Source organism: Myxocyprinus asiaticus, chromosome 17, assembly GCF_019703515.2.
Source record: "Myxocyprinus asiaticus isolate MX2 ecotype Aquarium Trade chromosome 17, UBuf_Myxa_2, whole genome shotgun sequence".
NCBI classification, from domain to species: Eukaryota; Metazoa; Chordata; class Actinopteri; order Cypriniformes; family Catostomidae; genus Myxocyprinus; species Myxocyprinus asiaticus.
In genome coordinates this window covers 41,651,512-41,676,490 of record NC_059360.1, presented here as the reverse complement: position 1 = coordinate 41,676,490, position 24,979 = coordinate 41,651,512, and the positions used below count along the sequence as shown (strand labels likewise).

Genomic DNA, 24,979 nt, shown 5'->3' with positions numbered 1-24,979 from the left:
AATTTAATAGGTTTAGTGGGTTATTAAGTCCCAGAGACAATAAATACTTTTAAATGCAATCAACCTAACATGAGTACAAAATATGCCTGTTGACATGTCAGTTTGACTGTAGTTGTCTTAAAGGAATATTCCGGGTTCAATACAAGTTAAGCTCAGTCAACAGCATTTGTGGTATAATAATATTTACCACAAAAATTAATTTCGACTTGCCCCTCCTTTTCTTAAAAAAAAAAAAAAAAAATCTGGGTTCCAGTGAGACACTTACAATGAAGTGAATGGGGCCAATCCGTAAATATTAAAATACTCACTGATTCAAAAGTATAGCCACAAGACATAAACAACATGTGTGTTAACATGAGTTTAGTGTGATAAAATCACTTACTAACCTTTTCTGTGTAAAGTTATATTCAATTTTACAACTTGACATGACGTTGTAATGTCAACAAGCACTAAAACGACTGTAAAAATTATGATTTAAACAATTTCACAGCTCAAATGGTACACAATTTTTTACAGAAGAATTAATGTAAGTTCATTTTTTAAAATTATGAGCTTCACATTTCTGCTTTTAAACCCTTCAAAAATTGGCCCCATTCACTTTCATTGTAAGTTTCTCATTGTAACCTTTCTTTTTTTAAAGAAAAGCCTAAATTATTATTATTATTATTTTATTTTTTTTTTTTTCATAATCAACATTATGCCACAAATGCTGTCAACTGAATTTAACTTGTATTGTACCCAGAATATTCATTTAAAGGAACCTGATACACTTATTTCATATGAAGACTCACCTTGTCCATTATAGATGTAAGTTCATTAATTGTGACTTCACCAACAAAAGCTGCTAGCTGATAAAATTCCCCTTCATCTGTCAAAAAGAACAAAAACTAATGCTGAGTGTTTTTCATAAAGTTATGTAGAGTCGATACAGTCGGTATATTATTCAGTGGTGTGAAATCGCACCTCTTACAAACACTTTTTCATTAATTTATGTATAAGTTAGTAATTACAGGACATATGTTAAAGGAATAGTTCATCCAAACATTTGCTAAAAAGTGGTAACCTGCAATTGTTATCTTAAGGAACTACTTTGAACCAAATTTACCTTTAAATATGAATTTTGTTGGTGTCACCTAATGTATTCAGGTTGATTCAGTGATGTTAAATTATATTTTGACTTCAATAAACTAGTTAATTTATATTTTATCACATTAAGCAATTTTTTAGGTTCACATTTTTCAGTGTTGATCTTCAGTGTAAATAATGATTTAATTTTCAGTTTATTCATCACATAAAGTTATCATATGCATTTAGAAGATTTGGAATATATAGCACACTAGTCAGAAGAACCACTTTTCTGAAACTGTTATAGTGTGTATATATATATTATTCACTTTAATGATATGGCAAATAGTGGCCGGGATATTTATGTTTCATGAAAGGAGGAAAGTAATTTGGGTTTGGAATGATGTGAGGGTTAGAAATGATGACAGAATTTTCATTTTTTGGGTGAACTGTTCTTACAAAGGTAATAATTTCAAGAAAAGTACAAGAAAAGTAATCAAATTACCAGTCTGTGATTCTTCAGATTCATCATTCTCCTCAGGAACTAGACCATTGTTTAATTGGAAAGTAGTTTTCTTGATTTCTGAAGCTCCCCAGACATCAAATTTTATTGTTTCCTGATCAGTGGTCTGAACATCCTCCACCTCTTGAACCTGCTTAATTCTATTCTCCAACTGGTCCTGCTCTTCAGAGTCCAACTCATTTTTTGTATTTTTCAAGTCATTCATATCAGATTTGTCCTCTGTAATTTGATTACTTTCAGCCTCTTGTGATGAGATTAGTGTATTTGTATTTAAATTGAGACATGCTTCGTGGACACATTCTTCTTGGTAGATCCCTGTGAGAAGAAAGATAGAACATTATGGAAAATCTGACAACTTACTATTATAACTAAAAGATCACAAAACCGGTATTTCATTTCCCATCATTCACATTTGCAAAAATTGTTGTTTAAAGGGATAGTTCACCCAGAAATAAAAATTCTGTCATCATTTACTTACCCTCATGTGCTTCAGCTTGTATGATTTTCTTTTTCCTCGGAACACAAAAGGAGATGCTCGGCAGAATGTTAGCTTAAGTCACCATTCACTTTCATTGCATCTTTTTTTCTCCATACTTTAACAGTAAACAGGGCCGTTTCTAGCTATATGCAGTATAAGCGGCCATTTAGGGCCCTGCAAGCTATGAATTCACTTAGGGCCCTCTTATGCTCAGAAACGGCCTGACAGCCGCTTTTTCACTATCGGGCCAGTGCGAGCCAGGGCTATCAACTGGCCAGCCAGGGCCAATAGCCTCGGACCTCGAGCTGCCAGACTAAAATCGACCTGCGTTCCCACCAGAGGGCCAATAAATCTGCAGCATTGCACAAAAACCCACCCTTAATACGCCGCTGCAGTGCCAACGTCACACACCCCACCCATTTCACAACCAAGAGGGAGGCTCAAGCTGAGGTATCATGTTATCTAGTTATCTAGAATATCGAGTTTACATCAAAGGTAAACAGCAAGATAAGTTAGCGTTGACAACTCACCGACTGTAACTGCCATGGTGTCCCGAGTGGTCTCTCCAGTAACAGTGGGACGATGTCCCAGCACACCGTCTGTGAAAGTTCACTGAACCATGGAAAGTAATTTCTTGGGCACCGCTTTTTCCATTGGGCATATTAACGGATTTGTACTGTGCCCACATTTCTTTTTAAATTTTTTTCCCATACCTGTACTGTTGTACTCTAAATACACAACCTGGAAAGCTTGGTGAAACTCCACCTTTGACATTGTACCCGCCTCAATCCCCGGTTGGCCTTGTTTGGCCCAAGGGTAATCGATTGGCCCTGAAAAAAGCCCAGAGGAGGCACGATGAAACCCCGGAATTGACAGTGGGAACGCAACTGGCCCTGGCATGCCCTAATTTGGCCCGATAGTGGAAACGCTGCTAATGGTGACTTGGGATGCCAGGCCCTAACATTCTGCCTAATGTCTCCATGGAATCAAGAATATCATACAGGCTTGTTTGGAACAGTATGAGGGTGAATAAACAACAACTGAATTTTCAATTTTGTGTCAACTAGCTCTTTAAGATCACCATGCAATATTCACCAAAATTACAGAATCCGTTATCTGCCATGATCTGACAGAGTCAATTTTCAAGAAATTCAGTACCTTGGCTTTCATCTACACTGACTTCTTTTATCACTGGAGTATATCTCTCTCTTAGAACAGTTAAAAGGGTAAACAATATTTGTAGTGCTGGATATTCATAAGTAGGAAAATCATATCCCGGTTTAGTTCTCATCTTCATTTGGTATTCCAACACATGTTCAAATTCAACAAGTTCAGCAAGATCATTAAAATCTTGACCTGCAACAGTGTTTGGAGAGTTTCCAATTTTGAAATCTAGCCATGATAGCTTGTGGTCTCCAAATAAATCTAAAAGATCTTTAATATTCTGTTCATTCAGATGAGCATGTAGGTTAGTATATTCTTTCAAGGGTTCTTGTGCTGTTTTAGTCTCTGTAGAAGGAATAAAAGTCTCTTTATCTTGAATGTGAGCGCTTCCAGGCAATTCCTCATCACCCTGTTCCTCCACATCAACATCAGCACTTTGTTCCTGTGTGGCACCTTTATCGCTTTCCTCAGAAAGGTGTGTGACACTTTCAAAATTGGATTGATGATTCTCATCAGTTTCCACATCAATATCTTCTTTGCGTTCATCTCTCTGATTTTTAACAAGTATGTTGTCATCCTGAACTGTGTCATTCTCTGCGAATAAATTACAAGTTAATTTTGTTTCTGTGGAAGTGGTAAAGTCATCAGGGTCCTCTTTAGTAACAGCGTAGGAAACGTTATCTTTGTTTGCATTATTAGGTGAACTGAGATCATCACCACCATCTTTTGCATCGCCAGGCCCATTATAATGTTCATCATGGATGATGTTTAGCAATGGGCCTTTTGTATGTGTTTCCTGTGACAGAGATGCATACCGGATTTGTGTGTCATCACGTTTCAGCTGTTTTGTTTCAACATCATCCTCGGTAGACACAGAAAATGTCCTTGATTCTTCTCGCTTTCCCTGAGCCATGACCTCATCTGGATGTTCATCACCTGAATTAGTTTGAATCTCCATTGTTGACTCAATATCTTTAACAACACTAACACCTGGAATATTTGTCTCAAATAATCCATCATGTGGTTCTTTGGTGTTTTCAATCTCTTCGATCTCTGAAGTTGACTCACGTTCAAGGTCTGAATGGATCTTTCCTGCACTAGTTACAGTTCCAAGAAGTTTACCTTCATCAAGAAGATTTATATTTTTGTCTAATTTATGTTCATTGCTTTCTGTTTCAAGTGTTTCTGAATCTGATAATGTTTCTTTGTTCTTTGAGATCTCTTCAGATGCTTCATCTGATTGTGTCTCATTCATGTTCATAACTAACTCATCAAGAATACTTAAACTATCATCTTTTGTCTCTGAGACTGTGTTCTCTCCAGCTAAATTTGTCTCATCATTATTCTCTGATAACGTCTCTGCTGTTGGTTTACAAGAAAGATTTGCGGATGTCACATCTGCGTCTTCATGTTTTCCACTTTGACTAAATGTGGTAAACTCAGAGTCAATTTCTAAATCTGCAATACCTGATATTTTTTTTTCATGATCGTCTAATTCAGTTCCCGTTTGACTAGACTTTGGTTGTTCAGATTTATGAGCATCTGCTGGGTCAGAGATTTTGCTGATGGAATCTAATGAAATGCTATCATTATTATTCAAGTCACTAGTCAAGTCAGTCAAGTCACTTTTGCTTTGAATAATGTCTTCAATTAAACTATCTGCTGACTTCATTTCAGGGATTTCTGAGTCTGTGCTGTCTTGCGTGTCGTCTTTTAGGGTGTTAGGCTGTTGAAAATGGTCATCTATTTCTCTAATACCATCAAATGCTTTTTTAGTTTCACTCATTAAATCAGTGTCTATTGGGACTGAGTCTTGGCCATCAACATCAGATATTTCTTCTTTTATTACATTCTGCTGCTCATTAAATTCCTCCTTACTTAAGTCTACTTCCTTTGCTGTCTTTTCTTCTTCAGTTTCATCATCTCTTTTTAGATCTTGCTTCATTTCTTCCACTAAAACATCAGCATTGTTTTCACTTTGTATAGCTTCAATTAAATTATCTGCTGACTTATCTTCAGGGATTTCTGAATCTGTGATGTCTTGCATATCATTATTTTGGGTGTTAGAATCTTGAAAAGGGCCATCTATTTCTCTAATTCCATCAAATGCAACATCATCTTTTAAAGTCATTGTGTCATCGAACAGTGATTGGGTTTCACTAATTTCGTCAAATTCTATTGGGATTGACTCCTGCTCATCAACATCAGATATTTCTGATTGCTCATTCTGTTGCTCATCTAAGTCCTCCTTACCTGGATCTCCTTCCTTTGCTGTTTTTTTCTCATCACTTTCCATATCTTCCTTTACTTTGTCTGACTGAAATGGAAAATTAAATTTATCAAACACTGATGTGAGGCCACTGACTGAAAATATTGATTGCAAGTTTGATTCTGACTCTTTTTTTCCACTGTCGTCTGTGTTTGGAGAAGATCCAGGGCTATCTTCTTCTTTGGACACATTGTCTTTGCCTTCATCGTCCTCGTCATTTGTAGATTGCTCTTTGCTATAAAGGTCTGAAATTCCATTGTAGATACTTCCATACCACCCTGTCTGTCCTCTCTCCTCTGTTTGTCCATCTTCTGATCTTATGTCCTCCAAGGCATGGTCCTCATTATGCACACTGTGATCTAGGTTGTTTTCATGTCTTTGCACATCTTCAACCAAATCCAAAGACTGATCGTGGTTAAGAATGCTCTGGTCTTCCATATAAGTGTCTTCATCTACACCATCCGCTTCAGTTTTACTTGCTATTGGATCATTGTTCTTACTAAAGCCCAAGACATCGATACCCATATTCAGCCAGGAGCTAGACTGCTGAGAATCTTTGGCTGGTTTCTCAATGCTGTCCAGAGTATCAGCCTTTGAATCCTTTTGTTCAATTCCAAAAGCATTGGTCAGTTCACCCCTGATCCAACCAAGCGTTCCAGAGTTTGTATTCTCCTCAGTGTGGTCTTCTCCAATATCCATGGCTATTTTTCTACTTCTGAAGGATTCTAGGTCAATTTTTTCATCTTGTTGTTCATCATTGCTTTGTTCATTCCTGCCAAACCATCCACTAACAGCAGAGCCTATCCAGGAAGACCCACCTTTTTCTGTTGTCTTTGGGCCGTTTTGATCAGAACCATATTCAACAGAAGTCTTGCCAGGGTCACTGTCTTCTTTATTAATAAGTTTATCATCAGCTTCTTTGATATCTGCCTCTTGGGTGTCTTGAGTCAGATCATCATCTTCCAGATCATCAAATTCAGTGTTACTCTCAATCACTAAACCATTTTCATCAATGCAGAAGAAGTCATATTCCTGAGAACAGAGTTCACAGTTGTTAATATTTTTTGATCTTGGCATTAGTTTATTTATTAATTTATTTTAGTTTATTAGTTTGGCATTTTTGATCTTAGAATTTATTTTTGATGCTTTTCTTACCAAATTGACAGACAAACTCATTCTGTTAAACTATTAAAGTGACTTTGTGTTTTTGGGGTCAACATTAACCATACCAGATTATTTAAGCCAAATCATTTTGTGTATGTATATTACCTGGGTGGGCACTTGGATTTCCATTTTCTCATTAACAAAACGTTGATCAACTTTGACAGCATTTTTTGGGAATAATCCAAACAGCTTGTCTATCTACAAGAGGTAAAATATTACTATAATGAGACAAATAAAGAAAAAATAGCTAGTAAAACACAAGTACTGCACAATTATCTATCTTTATTTGCTATAATGGTAAACATTCATGAGCATAAAGAACGTTAAACCCACATATGCATATTTTAAATTGAGCATATTTTTTACATGAATGATGTAAAACCCATATTAATACTCACACTTCCTGCCCAAAGATCACTTCTTTTTCCTAAGAGTTTGTAATAAACAGTTATCATATCCCCTTTTTTGAAGTTCAGAAACCGGCAGTCTTGTGCACTATGGTCTCTTTGTGCCTGTACACGACTCATCATACCTTAGATAAGAAAGCATGACAATAGCTGAGCAAGAATAATTTATATAGCTATTTTTTCATGTGCAATAATTTGCACATGAAGCCATGACGTTTAATCTGCAACCCCAAGTTTGCTTGCCAATTAGTCAAAAAACAAAAAGTAAGCAAACAATAAAAATCATAAGGGCATTAGTCATAAGGCCAACATGTAAACATTATATTCTCTGTAATCAGAATAGTCAATGTCTTTATTTTATCACAAAATACAGTCTCAAATATGAGTATATCTGCAGAATATACAATATAATCTGAGTATAAAAGATTATCTTACTTGCACATTCAGAGTCTCCACATACTTTGTAATCTGACATTATACCCAAACCCTGGTGTAAAACACTGAGTATAACATAAAACAAAAGGGATGCATCCACAGCTGCCATGTTTGAATTTATCCAACAGTTCCCTTCATGTCAGATGATCCTTTCCTTTATGTTCATCAACAAATCCAATAATCAGTGGGAAAACCCAGCTAAATCCAAGCTAAATGTCATTCCTTCTGTCGTGCCAGAGAATGAACCAATCCATGGAGATCACAGTCTGATGGGCAGAGATTGGATTAGAGGTTACTGTCAGTAAATCATTAACATAACCACACGCCACATCAGAAGAACACATTAGCTTTAAACATTGGACCAAAACCACATCTAAAGCTGATAAGATTTTGGACTGCATAAAGCATTTTTTATAGCAATTTTAACATTATTTTACTTGGAATATTACAGTGAATGGGGCTTGTGCAAGATGCACAAGAAATATTCCTTATCTTTATTTAAATTTAGTCTAATGTATTTAGCCTGTTTTATAGCAGAGTGATCTTCCAAGTGTTACAAGAAAATCTGAATAGGACATATAAGAGTAGCCTAATGGTGCATATAGGTAACATGTCAGCACACTTAAGCTGCTCTCTGGTAACGTTAGAGGGGAGATTACTGATAGGAATGACATACTGAGCAAAGGTCCACACAGTCTGAAGTTATTCCAGGAAGAACAGCAAAATGCCATTTTTTATATTTCAGTCAATAGATAGGGTGGATACTAAAAAGTGATTTAATGGTATGCAGTCATTTAGGGGGTTCAAGATCTTTGCATGTTCAGATTTCAGAAAACAAATAGTAAAGCATAATAGCATTACTGCATGTGATATATATATATATATATATATATATATATATATATATATATATATATATATATATATATATATATTCATCATATGAAGCCATTTATTATCACATAGTTGTTTGGCTCCTTTTTAAATCATAATGGTAACAGAAATCACCCAAATGGCCCTGATCAAAAGTTTACATACCCTTGAATGTTTGGCCTTGTTACAGACACACAAGGTGACACACATGGTTTAAATGGCAATTAAAGGTTAATTTCCCACACCTGTGGCTTTTTAAATTGCAATTAGTGTCTGTGTATAAATAGTCAATGAGTTTGTTAGCTCTCACATGGATGCACTGAGCAGGCTAGATACTGAGCCATGGGGAGCAGAAAAGAACTGTCAAAAGACCTGCGTAACAAGGTAATGGAACTTTATACAGATGGAAAAGGATATAAAAAGATGTCCAAAGACTTGAAAATGCCAGTCAGTACTGTTCATTCACTTATTAAGAAGTGGAAAATTCGGGATCTCTTGATGCCAAGCCAAGGTCAGGTAGACCAAGAAAGATTTCAGCCACAACTGCCAGAAGAATTGTTCAGGTACAAAGAAAAACCCACAGGTAACCTCAGGAGAAATACAGGCTGCTCTGGAAAAGACGGTGTGGTTGTTTCAAGGAGTACAATACGACAATACTTGAACAAAATTGAGCTGCATGGTCGAGTTGCCAGAAAGAAGCCTTTACTGCACCAATGCCACAAAAAAGCCTGGTTACAATATGCCCAACAACACCTTGACATGCCTCACAGCTTCTGGCACACTGTAATTTGGAGTGACGAGACCAAAATGTTTATGGTCACAACCATAAGCGCTATGTTTGGAGAGGGGTCAACAAGGCCTATAGTGAAAAGAATACCATCCCCACTGTGAAGCATGGTGGGGGCTCACTGATGTTTTGGGGGTGTGTGAGCTCTAAAGGCACAGGGAATCTTGTGAAAATTGATGGCAAGATGAATGCAGCATGTTATCAGAAAATACTGGCAGACAATTTGCATTCTTCTGCACGAAAGCTGCGCATAGGATGCTCTTGGACTGCACGACAATGACCCTAAGCACAAGTACAATTGACCTGGAGGCATTTTGCCAAGACGAATGGGCAGCTATACCACCTGCAATAATTTGGGGCCTCATAGACAACTATTACAAAAGACTGCACAGTGTCATTGATGCTAAAGGGGGCAATACACAGTATTAAGAACTAAGGGTATGCAGACTTTTGAACAGGGGTCATTTCATTTTTTGCATTGTTGCCATGTTTTGTTTTATGATTATGCCATTCTGTTATAACCTACAGTTGAATATGAATCCCATAAGAAATAAAAGAAATGTGTTTTGCCTGCTCACTCATGTTTTCTTTAAAAATGGTACATATATTGCCAATTCTCCAAAAGTATGCAAACTTTGAGCACAACTGTATATATGCACTGGCGGCCAAAAGTTTGGAATAATGTTCAGATTTTGCTGTTTCAAAAGGAAATTGGTACTTTAATTCATCAAAGTGGCATTCAACTGATTACAAAGTAGAGTCAGGACATTACTGATGTAAAAAACAGCACCATCACTATTTGAAAAAAGTCATTTTTGATCAAATCTAGACAGGCCCCATTTTCAGCAGCCATCACTCCAACACCTTATCCTTGAGTAATCATGCTAAATTGCTAATTTGGTACTAGAAAATCCCTTGCCATTATATCAAACACAGTTGAAAGCTATTTAGATCGTTAAATGAAGCTTAACATTGTCTTTGTGTTTGTTTTTGAGTTGCCACAGTATACAATAGACTGGCATGTCTAAAGTCAAATAAGGTCAAAAATAGCAAAAAAGAAACAGCTTTCTCTAGAAACTCATCAATCAGTCATTGTTTTGAGGAATGAAGGCTATACAATGCTTGAAATTGCCAAATAATGGAAGATTTCATACAAAGGTGTACACTACAGTCTTCAAAGACAAAAGACAACTGGCTCTAACAAGGACAGAAAGAGATGTGGAAGGCCAGATGTACAACTAAACAAGAGGATAAGTACATCAGAGTCTCTAGTTTGAGAAACAGACACCTCACATGTCCTCAGCTGACAGCTTCATTGAATTCTACCCGCTGAACACCAGTTTCATGTACAACAGTAAAGAGAAGACTCAGGGGTGCAGGCCTTATGCAAAGAATTGCAAAGAAAAAGCCACTTTTGAAACAGAAAAACAAAAAGAAAAGGTTAGAGTGGGCAAAGAAACACAGACATTGGACAACAGATAATTGGAAAAGAGTGTTATGGATCTTAACCCCATTGAGCTTTTGTGGAATCACCTAGACTGTAAGGTGCGTGAGAAGTGCCCGACAAGACAGTCACATCTATGGCAAGTGCTACAGGAAGTGTGGGGTGAAATGTCACCTGAGTATCTGGACAAACTGACAGCTGGAATGCCAAGGATCTGCAAAGCTGTCATTGCTGCACGTGGATTTTTTGATGAGAACTCTTTGAAGTAGTTTAAGTAGTTTTTTTTTTTCTCCAATTTTAATAGTAATTTTTCACGTTATTAATGTCCTGATTATACATTGTGATCAGTTGAATGCCACTTTGGTGAATAAAAGCACCAATTTCTTTTCATAAGAGCAAAATCTGTCACATCAATGTATTTCTTTTTTTTTTTTTTAACAGTTTACCTAAAAACTTCTCAAGAATAAGGGATGATCTTTTAGCTTTCTTGTTGGAGGACTTTTTCAGAAGGGAAGATAACAAAATTTGTATGTCCATTGCAAAAAAATTTGGATTGAGTTTTAATTTAAGATACCTTGCTTTATGAATATGGTATTTACCCATCATGCAAATAAAATGTACCTTATTATCAGTTTCATAATCATGAAAAATTGTAATTGTGATAGAAAAAATAACCATCTGGTAAAATGAAAGATAATAAGAAGATGAGATGTGACACCAACATTTTTTAGAGTAAGGGCAAAAATAAAATAAATGGGGAAGAGTCGTCACCATTAAATTTACTCAATTATTTATTACAAAATATTCCATATTAATATCCTAGATTCATAGTCTTCCTGAACAATAGATGTCACTATATACCACCCAATTTTTGTCACCGGGAGCGAAGAAGAAAAATATCCATGGTAACCGTCGCGTCTATTAGTCGTCATTATTTCCAACACTTTCAAAATGGAGAGGCTGACAAGCACGAGAGAGCGTAAAACACTGACGCAGTGATGTGCAGTGATATTTAGCGTATGATAAATGTTAATTTGTTTTGAAATATCGCAAAAAGAAAATAAAGAAAAGATATGAAGTCAGACGTGGAGGAGCTGATGCCCAGACTTTTGCCAGTGGAAACATGCGACACAAAGGAATGTAATCCAACCGAACCTCCGAGAAATCCTCAAGAATATCTCAGACAGGTCCAGTAAGTAAATTTGATTAGTTCATTTTATATTTTCAAAGCACTTTAATTACATTTTGAACCTTTATAGTCTTGTTTTAAAGCACTTTTGAGCTAGTCTTGTATGAATGGTTTTCTAAAATTAAGGTTATTTTAATTAAAATATTAAGGTTTACAGTGGCCATATAATGTCTTTTTGCAGGAGAGAGGCGTCTCTTTGCCCAGATGTTGTTGTTGCACAAATTGACCCTAAGAAACTGAAGAAAAAACAATCTGTGAATGTTTCTGTGAGTTGGATAGTTACACTATGTCTGCAAAATTACAACATCTCTCTCTGTGTGTGTGTGTGTGTGTGTGTGTGTGTGTGTGTGTGTGTGTGTGTGTGTGTGTGAGATCTAATAATGTAAGTGTTTTGTCTGCACAGCTCACAGGTTGTTTGGCTGCACCTCAGGGTTTCTCACCCAGTTTGAAATGGCAGCAGCAGCAAGTCAGCAAATTTTCAGAAGTCAGACAGGTATTAGGTTTTATCTTCTTTGGTTTCTCATATTAGTACTTTAATAATGTTAAATGCAATGTATGCAGTTGAAAGAGTTAGTAATGTTTGTTTGTGTGTGTGTGTGTGTGTGTGTGTGTGTGTGTGTTTTTGTTTTGTTTTTTAATTAAGCACAATTTTTTGTTTCAGAGTGTTAACAAACATCGTCAACATTGGAAATCTACATTTTTGGATGATAACGTTGTCATGGTAAGAACATTTAACTTTAACGTGACAAAATCTGAACAGACATTTGAAAGAAAAGTCTTTTTGTCCTTTTTAGCCACAGCCTGAGGATGACGATGGTTGGAAGAGGTTCTGCCTGGGTGAAAATATTTGTCTTGATGTCCAGCTGAAAGAAGAAGACACAGTTAACCCAGGTCTTGATTATGTCAAGGTAATAAATCCATTTAGATTATTCTACAAGACAATGCAACACATTGTTGTCAGAATAATCAGCCACTTGCCATTTGAACAGTTTAATTATCAAACTCGCTCACTATTTGAATATTATCCCATGATTTTATATTCCTAATCTGTATCATCAGACTGGATTCCCACCATTTCTGAGCATTGTCAGCAAATTAAACCAGGTAACTGCTTGTTAATTACCAGCAACTTTGATTACTGCTCCATCCACTTAATCTGTTTAAATGTAATTTTATTGTATTCTCTGCAGTCAACAATCTCAGCTGTGCTTGAGTATTTAATCAGTTGGTTTGAGGAGAGTGACTTTGTACCACAGTTGGTAAGTTCAATTTCCTCAGTGTTTCATGTGTTCCCATGTATTATGTTTGAGCTCGACTTTGTATTTAAAGGGTTAGTTCACCCAAAAATGAAAATGCTCTCATGATTTACTTGCCTTTAAGCCATCCCAAATGTCTATGACTTTCCTTCTTCGGCATAAATGAAGTGAAGATTTTTATAAGCACATTTGAGCTATGTTTGTCCATACAATGCAATTAAATGGGTGCCATCAGTCTGCTGTCTGTTTTACGGTCCAAAAGGCATATTTAGGCAGCATGAAAGTAATCCACACGACTCGATCAGTTAATGTCTTCTGAAGCAAACCGATAGGTTGGTGTAAGAAACAAATCGATAATTATAGTTTTTGCTACATTAAAAAACAAAATAATGACTCTTAATAAGTACTCTTCAAAAATATACAAAATAAATATTTCTGTTTTTGATGGATTGCATGTAAAGGTGCAGCTTTGTATAAAATCATAAGATATTAGTGAACTGTATTTTTTTGTCTGCCTTCCTAGTTGTACAGTGACTACACCATAATATTTATCATCACAGGGCAGATGGCTGTATGCATTACTAGCATGCCTTGAGAAACCGCTGCTTCCTGAAGCACATTCACTAATTAGACAGCTGGCTAGACGATGCTCTGCAGTGCGTGCAAACCTGGTAAACTTTTTTTTTTAATATATATATATATATGTATATATATATATATGTATATATATATATATATATGTGTATATATATATATATGTATATATGTGTATATATATATATATATATATATGTATATATGTGTATATATATATATATATATATATGTATATATGTGTATATATATATATATATGTATATATGTGTATATATATATATATATATATATATATATACAGGTGCATCTCAATAAATTAGAATGTCGTGGAAAAGTTCATTTATTTCAGTAATTCAACTCAAATTGTGAAACTCGTGTATTAAATAAATTCAATGCACACAGACTGAAGTAGTTTAAGTCTTTGGTTCTTTTAATTGTGATGATTTTGTCTCACATTGAACAAAAACCCACCAATTCACTATCTCAAAAAATTAGAATATTTTGACATGCCAATCAGCTAATCAACTCAAAACACCTGCAAAGGTTTTCTGAGCCTTCAAAATGGTCTCTCAGTTTGGTTCACTAGGCTACACAATCATGGGGAAGACTGCTGATCTGACAGTTGTCCAGAAGACAATCATTGACACCCTTCACAAGGAGGGTAAGCCACAAACATTCATTGCCAAAGAAGCTGGCTGTTCACAGAGTGCTGTATCCAAGCATGTTAACAGAAAGTTGAGTGGAAGGAAAAAGTATGGAAGAAAAAGATGCACAACCAACTGAGAGAACCGCAGCCTTATGATTGTCCAGCAAAATCGATTCAAGAATTTGGGTGAACTTCACAAGGAATGGACTGAGGCTGGGGTCAAGGCATCAAACACACACAGACATGTCAAGGAATTTGGCTACAGTAGTCGTATTCCTCTTGTTAAGCCACTCCTGAACCACAGACAACGTCAGAGGCGTCTTACCTGGGCTAAGGAGAAGAAGAACTGGACTGTTGCCCAGTGGTCCAAAGTCCTCTTTTCAGATGAGAGCAAGTTTTGTATTTCATTTGGAAACCAAGGTCCTAGAGTCTGGAGGAAGGGTGGAGAAGCTCATAGCCCAAGTTGCTTGAAGTCCAGTGTTACGTTTCCACAGTCTGTGATGATTTGGGGTGCAATGTCATCTGCTGGTGTTGGTCCATTGTGTTTTTTGAAAACCAAAGTCACTGCACCCGTTTACCAAGAAATTTTGGAGCACTTCATGCTTCCTTCTGCTGACCAGCTTTTTAAAGATACTGATTTAATTTTCCAGCAGGATTTGGCACCTGCCCACACTGCCAAAAGCACCAAAAGTTGGTTAAATGACCATGGTGTTGGTGTGCTTGACTGGCCAGCAAACTCACCAGACCTGAACCCCATAGACAATCTATGGGGTATTGTCAAGAGGAAAATGAGAAACAAGAGACCAAAAAATGCAGATGAGCTGAAGGCCACTGTCAAAGAAACCTGGGCTTCCATACCACCTCAGCAGTGCCACAAACTGATCACCTCCATGCCACGCCGAATTGAGGCAGTAATTAAAGCAAAAGGAGCCCCTACCAAGTATTGAGTACATATACAGTAAATGAACATACTTTCCAGAAGGCCAACAATTCACTAAAAATGTTTTTCTTATTGGTCTTATGATGTATTCTAATTTTTTGAGATAGTGAATTGGTGGGTTTTTTTTAAATGTGAGCCAAAATCATCACAATTAAAAGAACCAAAGACTTAAACTACTTAAGTCTGTGTGCATTGAATTTATTTAATACACAAGTTTCACAATTTGAGTTGAATTACTGAAATAAATGAACTTTTCCACGACATTCTAATTTATTGAGATGCACCTGTATATATATATATATATGTGTGTGTTTTGGTTTGATCAGAATACAAGTTGAGGCATCAGTTTATTTTCTGTCTTTGATCTATTGCAGTTGCACATGTGAAGGCTTGTTGTTGACAGTCTAAAATAGGTGGTCTAAAATAGACTGAATATTTTTCTTCTTTCTTCCAGGAAAGCAAAGATGATGATCGGTTGTCGGCTCTTAACTTGATGATTTGTATTGTTGCCAGGTAACTGACATGGCACTGTTATAGCCAGATTTAGTATCTCCTAAAATATGTACAGGTATTATGTATTGTTAAGTAAAATCATGCTTCTCTCTATTACAGGTATTTTGAGCAGAATGATTTGGCTGACAAAGATTGAACGGGCCATGAAACCAATGGAGGGACGTTTGCGAGGAAAATTCCTGTGAATGCGAGGAACCTTGAAGAATTATTATTTGGAAAGATTTATACAGTGCCTTCTGCAGTTTTCTGAGTGTCATGTACAGTACACCTATTGCAACTGCAATTAGTGTCATTTGAAGCACTGTTATTGTCAAATAAATAACAGTTGCATTTTTTGCTTTGGTATTTCATAGTCATTAATGATATGTTGTTGCACCTGTCATAGAAGTAAAAATATGTTAGAGTTATTAAAACCTCACTAAAAAGTCTTTATTTTTTTAGTATTAAAAGTATCTCTCTTGCAAAAAAATTACCATGATAATAGTTTCTGCCAAAATTGCTACTAAAGGTATAGAGCGCAACTGTCATGTTCCTTAAGTAAAAATCCAAGTAAAAACAAATGGATTTTTAACAATAACCTTTAAAGACACACCTACCTTTAGCTCCAAGTATGTTAATCCATGGTATATGCTTCTGTTGAAGCCATCATTTGCATTATTTCAACTTCATTGTTAAAAAAATTTCCGCATTTAATAGCGTAATTCCTGGTGAACAACTACACTACCCATGGTCCAACAGTGAAAGATCCACCAATCAAGAGAACTGTGGCATTCAAGCTCGAAAAAAGCCCTGAAGAGACCGCCCACTTTCATGACGCACTATGAGTGAGGCATATTAGTATGTCTTCTTTCACCCTCAAACTACTTATTTAATTGTATCGGAATATTTATCAATAAACAAAATATATTGTTTCTATACTTATAATCAACAACTTAAAATCAATAGTTTCATATATTTCCGTAGGTTTTTTATCCGATTTTGTTATTCGCAATACATCATGGGATTGTAGTTCGTGCCCTCTTGAAAGATGGTAAGAATAAAGTGTACCTTTGTCTTTTTGGTTTATCCGATTTTCAAATACTTTTTCTTTTCAAATAAAAGTTTTAATGTAATGCACCTCACAGCGGGTTGGGTTGGTTTGGTTCATGGTTTAGAACTCTTATGAAGGCTTTTTTGAAAAGTCAATGAGAAAATGAATTGGAAAATGAACGGAGCTGTGTTGATTAGACTGTCTGACTGACAGCCTGTTACATAAGGGTTGTTTCAGCTCATGAAACTCACCTGTGATTGGCTGGATGGTCGCTCAATCAACCCAAAGTAACAAAACGCAAAGAATACTTTATACAAATCCACCATCTGGACTTGGTATGGCTTTAGCTTGGAGAAGTGCGGGGAACGTGTCCCCAACGTCCCCCGTGGCTGCTATGCCCTTGACTGGGGGTCTGAGTTTTACTCTTGTTCAGACACTTAAAACATATTCTATAAATATGAAGTCACAAAAAGGTGCACTACTTTGTACAACTGATCTACAGTATGTTCAGTTTTGACTGACCCAAGTTGTTTACATTTTTCAAAATTAATATTGTAGCGATCTACAAGATAACATGCACATAGAGAGGATTCCTAGTAACCTCAGATTGACCAGTGCCACCATAACTGAGCTGTAAGTATGTACTGTATGTGTGTGTATGTATGTATGTATGTGACAATTCCCAAATGCAAAGAATACTTTATACAAATTCACCATTTGGACTTGGTATAGGTTAAGCTTGAAAAAGTGAGGGGAACAAAAATCACCTTTTTAAAGAGTGCAGGGGACATGTCCCGTGTGGCTGCTATGCCCTTGACATTTATTATGCATTTTTCATGGCCTCCTACGCTGCTGCAGGGCTGCCCATAGCAGCAGGTGAAATACCATTGGAGCTCAGAAGAGAAAAATTATCACTTACATACTTGATTAGGTTAAAAGGATGTGGAGAGGAAAACCCCACAAAAATAACAATTCAGAACTGCTGGGAATATGACAAATTTAAGAGAAGTGGATTTGGATGGACATCGAAAGGAAGAGCTAGGGAATATGGCTTGGAGTCTATAGAATTCACTAGGACATCCCCAATTAGTAATATTCCACCATGGCTTTATCCAGCAACAGAAGTAGATATTAATATATTAGAGAAGAAAAGAGAATGGCAAACTAATGAAGTGGGTAACAAAGCAAGTTTATATGTAAGAAATAAGTATTTCAACTACCTTAAAATTTACACAGATAGGTCAAAGAATAAGCAAGGGAGTGTGGGAATCGGTGTATACATTCCTGAGTTTAAAACATCCAGAGCTAAAAGACTCTCTGATTATTTATCAGTGTACACAGCAGAATTAGTGGCAGTTATAATAGGGTTACAATGGGTTGAAGAGGTTAAACCGGACAGGGTGGTAATTTGCTCTGATTCAGTCGCTGTTTTGGGAAGCATCCAATCGAGGAAAAGTGATAGAGAAGATATTTTCATAGAACTATTTCAAAATGTGATTAGGATCCATAGAGATGGTATTGATGTGCAGTTTTGTTGGGTGCAAGCTCATGAGGGTCTGAAAGGAAATGAGGGTGCTGACTTGCAAAAAAAAAAAAAAAAAAAAGCCTTACAAAATGAAATTGCAATATCAATTACATTAGGAAAAGGTGAAGGAAAAGCCCTGATTAAGAATAAAGGTATGGAGATTTGGCAGGAAAAGTGGGATGAAGATCTGAAAGGAAGGAGATATTATAAAATTCAAAAATCAGTTAAAATAAAGATCTATAAAGAAAAGAACAGAAGAGGGGAAATAATAATAACAAGACTCAGACTAGATCACTCAGGATTAAATAGTACGTTGGATGTTCTAGGTAAAATAAATAGTAATAAGTGTGCTAACTGTGGAGATAAAGAAAATGTAGATCATGTCATCATGCATTGTTCCATATATGAATCTGACAGAAGAAACTTACACGACAAAGTAAGAGAAACAGGACGGGCGTGGGATCTAAAAGGAGTATTGGGAACAGAAGGGGAGGAAGAAGGGGTAAGAGAGATCAGGAGGGCACTTTATACCTTTTTAAAATGCACTAGATTGAATAATAGAATATGTGCTAAGGGACGTGGTGATACACACTCTTGTACAGTAGGTGGCAGTACGCACCTTTAAAAGTTGTTTGCGATCCGCCAAAAAAACGAAGAGAAGAAGAAGAACGGTGCCGCCCCTATGGTTTGTGTCACGCGCGTTCATTGAATCGAGAGCGCGCACGAAAGTCCACGCGCTGCTGGAAGACGAAGAGCAAGATGGCGGTGGTCGTGCGAAGTTTGCAGGACCAGCTGGAAAAAGCCAAGGAAAGCTTAAAAAGCGTGGACGAAAATATTCGAAAACTAACCGGCAGAGATCCGAGTGAATTAAGGTATGTATTAATGAATGCTTTTTTTATCAGTTCGGTACTGAATCTGAGAAAAATTGTACCAGGGCCTGTTAGCAAGCTAATATTGCGGCTAGTAAACAGGCTAAAGTATCACATGTGTACTGTTTCGCCGCTTAAAATGAGTTATGTTACATTTGCTATTGTTACAAGATTCATTTATATTTTTGTAGCGATATCACAGAATTTTGGACTGTCTAAGTCACCCAGGCCTTCAAATTAGCTTGAAAGAGTGCTCAGTTGGTTGCAAACTCATTTAATGTTGTCTGGTTTCTTAGCATAATTTTGTTCATGGTTTTCGAGGATGATGGTGTGTCATGCAGACTGTTCATGTTGGCATCTGCCTTAGTTAGCAAGCCTCTACCAATCGACAAATGCATTTCGGCCAAGAATTTTTTTTATTGGTTGACAAGCCTGTTTATTTTGAGATCCTTAATTTGATTATATTGTTATCTTTAAATAAATTAAATTTTTTAATTCACATTTTGCATCGTTTTCCCACCTGCTGCCTGCGACTCTATTAGAGCAGACCTGTGACCATTTGAAAACCACTTACCTAGATTATGAATGTGATTCAGACTCTTGTGTAAATAGTTGAACAAAAAGTCGTACAGCCAACTTTGCTGCTCTTTAATTTAAATGTAAGTTTAAAGGTGCTGTAATGCAGAAAATGTGCCTTCTCTGAAATAAGTGTCCTGAGAGATATCACTGGTCTCTGTAGCTGGCTTTCCATCCACTTATTTTTTATTATTATTTTAACTGGACTAACCAGAGCACCATTCGTTGCATCTGAAACATTGCTGTGGTCATCCTGAAATAATGGTGTCTAAAAAAAACCAAAGCCTGAATAGAGTTTGCAGAGCAAATAAGTCGAATACGAACTTGAACTGTACCAAAGAACAGGTTTATTGACACTTTTGAAAAATACATAATAGATCAGCACAGCATACACTTAAGAGGAACGCACACATGGTGCTACCAGAATTGTGTACTGTCGCTCCCAGACATGAGACAAAGTGCTTTACAGTGTTTTGTATGTGTGCTCTAAACTGCAAGTATTTTATTAATAAAAGAATCACAGTGGGTACAATTTCCCTGGAAGTGACAATTTTGTTCTTTTGAACACGTGAGATGGAAACGTGGCTTTATTCGCACATCGTTTTGGCGATGTTATGGTTTTTCGTAAACATTAAATTGGCATCTTGGATAGAAACATAACTTGTGACAGCAATAGACTGTGTGTAAACTGTAAACAAAAATGTGACTGGGCACGTTCTATGATCAACCAATCAGAAGACTTTGTCATTTTGTGCATTCTCATAGTGTAGTAGTTGAAGTGGAACATTCAGATTTAATGCAATATTCATAACAGTTGGCAGCGCTGTTTTGCTTCTGTTGTGTTTGACAACCGTGAGAAGATGCACTGCTGCTAAACAGTTCGGTGATGGTGTCAATGGTATCTTTGGAGGGTGGTGTTTTGAAAAGAAGGGGCATGGAAGTTACAGAATGGCTAAAATTGCTTGCAGCAGTTTTAATGATGTCCTTTTGTTATATTTTGCCTTTTCCAGACCGGGTCAAAACAGGAGGCTAACCATCCCAGGCCCAGGTGGAGGTAGGGGACGTGGAATCAACTTGCTGAGGTGAGAATCTGTTCTTTTACTGGCAAATATTTGTATTCAGACTACATCTTGGATTGCTTAGTTGCTCATGTCTGTGTACCCTTATCAGGCGTGGACTCTCAGACAGTGGTGGAGGACCCCCAGCCAAACAGAGGGACATCGAAGGGGCACTCTTGAGGTTTCTCATGTCAATTAACCAATTTCTGGCTATTTCATGAAATGGCTGTTCACCATTTTGTTTTTAGAGTATATTTACAAATGTTTATGTTTGTCAAACTAGGCTGGCAGGGGATCAGCGAGCCAGGAGAGATTCACGCCATGACAGCGACGCTGAGGATGATGACGATGTCAAAAAAGTATGCAGACAACACAATTTTGATGTTTACTTTTTGGATTTTCCGCATATCTATTTTAAAGCAATCCTTTGTTCTCTATTTTCTACCTGCAGCCAGCGTTGCAGTCATCTGTTGTTGCTACCTCCAAAGAACGTACGCGCCGTGATCTTATTCAAGATCAGACCATGGATGAGAGAGGGAAGCAAAGGTACTGTTTCTGCTTTAGACTACGTCTGCACAGTTTATTTGGATGACTTTATAATCCAATCCCCTCCCCTTTCAGAAATCGGCGCATGTTTGGCCTGTTGATGGGAACTTTGCAGAAGTTTAAACAGGAGTCTACGGTGTCCACAGAGAAGGTAGACTTATGTTAACAGGCTTCTAGGTCATCGTGGTTCTGTATTGCTTTAAATACTGTGTGCCCTGTATTCTTGTTCTTTTGTGAGGCTTTTCTTTGTTCTGACATAGTCATCAACAATAAAAAAATATTATTCTTGGACTAGTCCTCTTAAGCTGATTTACTTCTAACCCACTTGTTTGTGTTCGATTCAAATCAACATTAAGTCAGCAAACTGCTCACAATAAAGTTAAACCACATCTGAAACCAAGTGTCACTTTAATTTTAACCTTGCTGTTGTTTTTTCCCCCAGTTAAAAAGACGGCAAGAAATTGAGCAGAAATTGGAAGTGCAGGCAGAACAGGAGCGTAAAAAAGTTGAGAGTGAAAGGAGAGAGCTCTTTGAAGAAAGACGTGCCAAACAAACTGAGCTACGACTTCTAGAGCACAAAGTTGAGCTTGCTCAACTGGTATGTCTCATAACTGCATGGAGACAATGGTTCTTTCTTTTATACTTTCAGTTGTTGTATTTGAATTGCCTGTTATCCTTGGTGTGATAATTTCATACATTCATTGTGTTTTTATGTGTTACAGCAAGAGGAGTGGAATGCGCACAATACTAAACTTATCAAGTTCATTCGCACAAAGACCAAGCCCCCTATCTTTTACCTACCTGGTCGAATGTGCTCAGCTACTCAAAAACTCATGGAAGAGTCTCAGAAAAAATTAAATGGTAGGTGTTTCTGGTTCTTATTTATTATTTCTCACATCAGGGGATTCTCATGAAATCTGTCAATGTCCTGGTTGTATTTAATCCCAGATCGATACAAAGAAGTACTGCGTTTTATTTTGCTTAAATACAGTGAAGCCTACATTTAGAACCATTAAGATTTTTTGCATTGTGACATTTTTAGGGCACTTAAGCACATTTTACCTCTCAATGGATGCTCAATGGATGCCTTTAGAATGAGTATCATATTTCATCTTTATTCAAATTTCAATAATGAGAGTTGGGTGCTAAAATGTAACAAAAATAAAGTAACAATGTAAACAATCTTATTGGCCCTAAAATTGGCTGATTAGATAATCGCCTGAATAAGTAGGTTTACAGGTATTCCCAATGAAGTGCTCAGTGAGAGTATTCATCTACTGTTTATTTTAAAAGGCATGTTTGATGAGAGACGTGAAGCCTTTGCAGAGCATCTCAACAAAATGGAGGCTCGGCCAAGGCGTCAATCCCAGCGTACGGGTGACAAGGAAATGGAGGACAGCCGTCGGGCTGAAGAGATGAAGACAGAAGATCAAGAGGAGGGTAAGGCTGTAGTAGGGCCGACAGGTAACAGACATGATGTGGAGATGGAGGATGACGAGGAAGATATAGTCGAGGAGGAAGGTGAGGAAAGCTCAGAGATTAGGGAGAGGGAGGGAGATCAGGAGCAGGGGGAGGAGAAGGATAAACAAGAGGAGAGTGAGAGGAAGGCAGATGAGGAAGAAGAGGATGAAGATGTGGGAGCAGTTGAGGTTAAGGAATACGAGGAGGAACAGATGGAGGTCACGGAAGTTCAGAGGGAGGCTGAGGGACAGGGTAAGTTGCAGGTTGAGAGTCCACAGGCCACAGTTGAAGAGGTAGGTAGTGAGAAAAGGGAGGAAGAACAGGAGACAGAGAAGGAGTCTCAGGAGGAAATCATAACAGACTCTCAGCAAACCCCGGAAAGCCATGTAGAAACTGAGGTTGCAGAGTGTAAAGAACCAGAACTTGAAGCCCCAGCACCTAGTGCAGAGGAAAATGTCACTAAAGGGGATGACCATGCTCAAGAGTCCCAACCATCACCGCCTGAACCTGTACCAAATCCAGAAGTCCCATCTCAAGAGCAGAGCCAAGAACCAACAGTTCAGCCACAAGAAGCCAAGGCAGACACAAAGGAGGCTGCTGAGGATGTTAATGACTCTCGTGCTAGGACCAAAGCAAGAGCCAAGAGGAGCAAGAGTCGAAGTAGCAGTAGCTCCTCTTCCAGTTCCTCTTCAAGTTCCTCCTCAAGTGGATCCAGCTCCTCCTCTAGTGGCTCCAGCAGCCGAAGCAGTTCTTCTGGCTCCTCGTCGTCTTCCTCCAGCTCACGCTCTCACAGCCGCGGCAGGGATAGAGATGCCCGAGACCGCAAACGCCGCAGGAGACTATCTGACCGGGAGCGTAGGAAAAGCGGAAGCGAGAGAGGACACAAGTCCTCCAAAGGCAGTGGCCGTGACATTAAAGGCTCCAAAGACAAGAGCTCTAAACCCGACAGGAAGATGACGAGTTCAGAAGGAAGCAGGTCAGGGAGGAGGTCCTCCAGGAATGAGAGGGATCGCAAGTCTAATAGAAAGGATCGACGCTGAAGAACAAGAATGCTTCCAGTCTTGTGTAATTTTCTCTTTTTCAGAGGCTATGTTTGTCAGAATTGTGTGGTGACCATAAGAGTTTTTCTTTAGTGGGTTTTAAGTTTGAAGTCTCCATGTCCCAATCTTTTTTAATTTGTCTGTCAACTGGTTATTTGGACTTTAGTGTATCGTGGATATTTGTTTATGAACTCTGCTTTTAAGAAACGTCACTATAAACGTATTGGTTTCAGACACCATCACTATTTCATGGAGAAATATAGCTGTTCCTGAAAAGTGATTCTCATGTTGATCATTAAACTTCAACCACGATGTTGAAAGTTCAGACCGTCCCTGATACATTAGTAGTTTAGTCACAGATATTTCAGTTTTGTGATGCCATATTAACATGATTAACCTTCAGTAAATTTCAATTATCCATTCTGACAATACCATACTGTGGTGGAGTTATTTTTTCTTGGAGCAAAAGTGTCTGCTTTTGTATAAATTACTCAACATGGAAAAAAAATACAATAAAAAAAAAAAGGCAATTAACACTTCAGTTCTTTTATTGTGATTTGCATTTATGTATTTAAAATGTTTTTAATATACATCTTTGAAACATCACTAAGATATGCTGTGACAGCACTGAATAATGTGCGCAGGGTTATGATTAACTTGAATATGGGGATATGAAAGACTTTCTAGTTCAGTGATTTGTTAAATTTAGTTCAGCATATTTTTAACTCGTATAATTTTAAGCTTCCTGGAACAAACACTCATTAACTATGAATTAAGGATTAGTACAAGATGGTAAAACTTTCGTGACTACAAAAGCATGGATTTTAGCTTCACATAAATGGGTACTGCTTAAAGTTTCATCTGTGTAGTTATCTGTGGTTGAAACTTAAAATTGCAACCGATTTGTGGAAGAACACTTTACATAAGTTGTGTTTTGGCACTGCTCTTCTGGCAGATGAATCTCATAACGTGCTATTTTCATGTTGATATTATGTTATACGATTAAACATTTAAAACTGAAATATTACTTGCTTTGAAGATAAAAACAAAACACTCATTTACATATATTGAATGAATTTGACACTTATAGCGCTTTTCTGACACTACACTCAAAGCCTTTTACA

At 37.3% G+C, this 24,979-nt stretch overlaps 3 protein-coding genes across 5 annotated transcripts in view; 2 read left to right on the top strand and 1 right to left on the bottom strand.

The window, feature by feature from the left end:
• The window catches only part of ctage5 (CTAGE family, member 5), a 35,345-nt gene extending 27,693 nt beyond the window's left edge, over positions 1-7,652 (bottom strand). The window contains exons 1-6 of one of the 2 annotated variants that reach the window (XM_051723063.1): positions 7,506-7,652; positions 7,062-7,195; positions 6,769-6,861; positions 6,318-6,531; positions 1,571-1,903; positions 792-868 (exon numbers count right to left, since the gene is read on the bottom strand). In XM_051723063.1, the coding sequence (XP_051579023.1) occupies positions 792-868; positions 1,571-1,903; positions 6,318-6,531; positions 6,769-6,861; positions 7,062-7,195; positions 7,506-7,614 (960 nt within the window). In that variant the 5' untranslated portion in view covers positions 7,615-7,652. Of the gene's footprint in view, positions 1-791; positions 869-1,570; positions 1,904-5,483; positions 6,276-6,317; positions 6,532-6,768; positions 6,862-7,061; positions 7,196-7,505 lie in introns of those variants that run through there. The other variant, XM_051723062.1, reaches the window with a different exon arrangement.
• A 3,899-nt stretch (positions 7,653-11,551) lies between these two features.
• On the top strand, positions 11,552-16,871 carry gemin2 (gem (nuclear organelle) associated protein 2). 2 transcript variants are annotated; one of them, XM_051723095.1, is made up of 10 exons: positions 11,552-11,801; positions 11,980-12,064; positions 12,202-12,291; positions 12,460-12,519; positions 12,593-12,706; positions 12,858-12,902; positions 12,989-13,057; positions 13,615-13,710; positions 15,692-15,750; positions 15,850-16,871. In XM_051723095.1, exons 1-10 carry the CDS (start codon positions 11,683-11,685, stop codon positions 15,884-15,886), a joined length of 774 nt encoding a protein of 257 aa, XP_051579055.1. In that variant the 5' UTR covers positions 11,552-11,682; the 3' UTR covers positions 15,887-16,871. The 2 variants fall into 2 exon arrangements, with proteins under 2 accessions (XP_051579055.1, XP_051579054.1); XM_051723094.1 differs by having other exon boundaries at positions 13,615-13,725.
• A 2,151-nt stretch (positions 16,872-19,022) lies between these two features.
• On the top strand, positions 19,023-24,396 carry pnn (pinin, desmosome associated protein). Its single transcript, XM_051723079.1, has 9 exons — positions 19,023-19,177; positions 20,761-20,832; positions 20,921-20,989; positions 21,092-21,167; positions 21,260-21,354; positions 21,430-21,505; positions 21,797-21,952; positions 22,077-22,215; positions 22,648-24,396. The coding sequence occupies exons 1-9, from the start codon at positions 19,065-19,067 to the stop codon at positions 23,853-23,855; spliced, it is 2,004 nt and encodes a 667-aa protein (XP_051579039.1). The 5' UTR covers positions 19,023-19,064; the 3' UTR covers positions 23,856-24,396.
• Positions 24,397-24,979: the final 583 nt, after the last annotated feature.

Coding starts and splice junctions, on each gene's coding strand:
- gemin2 (XM_051723094.1), top strand. CDS start 11,683: ATGAAGTCAGACGTGGAGGAGCTGATGCCCAGACTTTTGCCAGTGGAA. Junction 12,065..12,201: donor AACAATCTGTGAATGTTTCT/GTGAGTTGGATA, acceptor TTGTCTGCACAG/CTCACAGGTTGTTTGGCTGC. Junction 12,292..12,459: donor AATTTTCAGAAGTCAGACAG/GTATTAGGTTTT, acceptor TTTTTGTTTCAG/AGTGTTAACAAACATCGTCA.
- pnn (XM_051723079.1), top strand. CDS start 19,065: ATGGCGGTGGTCGTGCGAAGTTTGCAGGACCAGCTGGAAAAAGCCAAG. Junction 21,168..21,259: donor ATGATGACGATGTCAAAAAA/GTATGCAGACAA, acceptor TTCTACCTGCAG/CCAGCGTTGCAGTCATCTGT. Junction 21,355..21,429: donor GATGAGAGAGGGAAGCAAAG/GTACTGTTTCTG, acceptor CTCCCCTTTCAG/AAATCGGCGCATGTTTGGCC.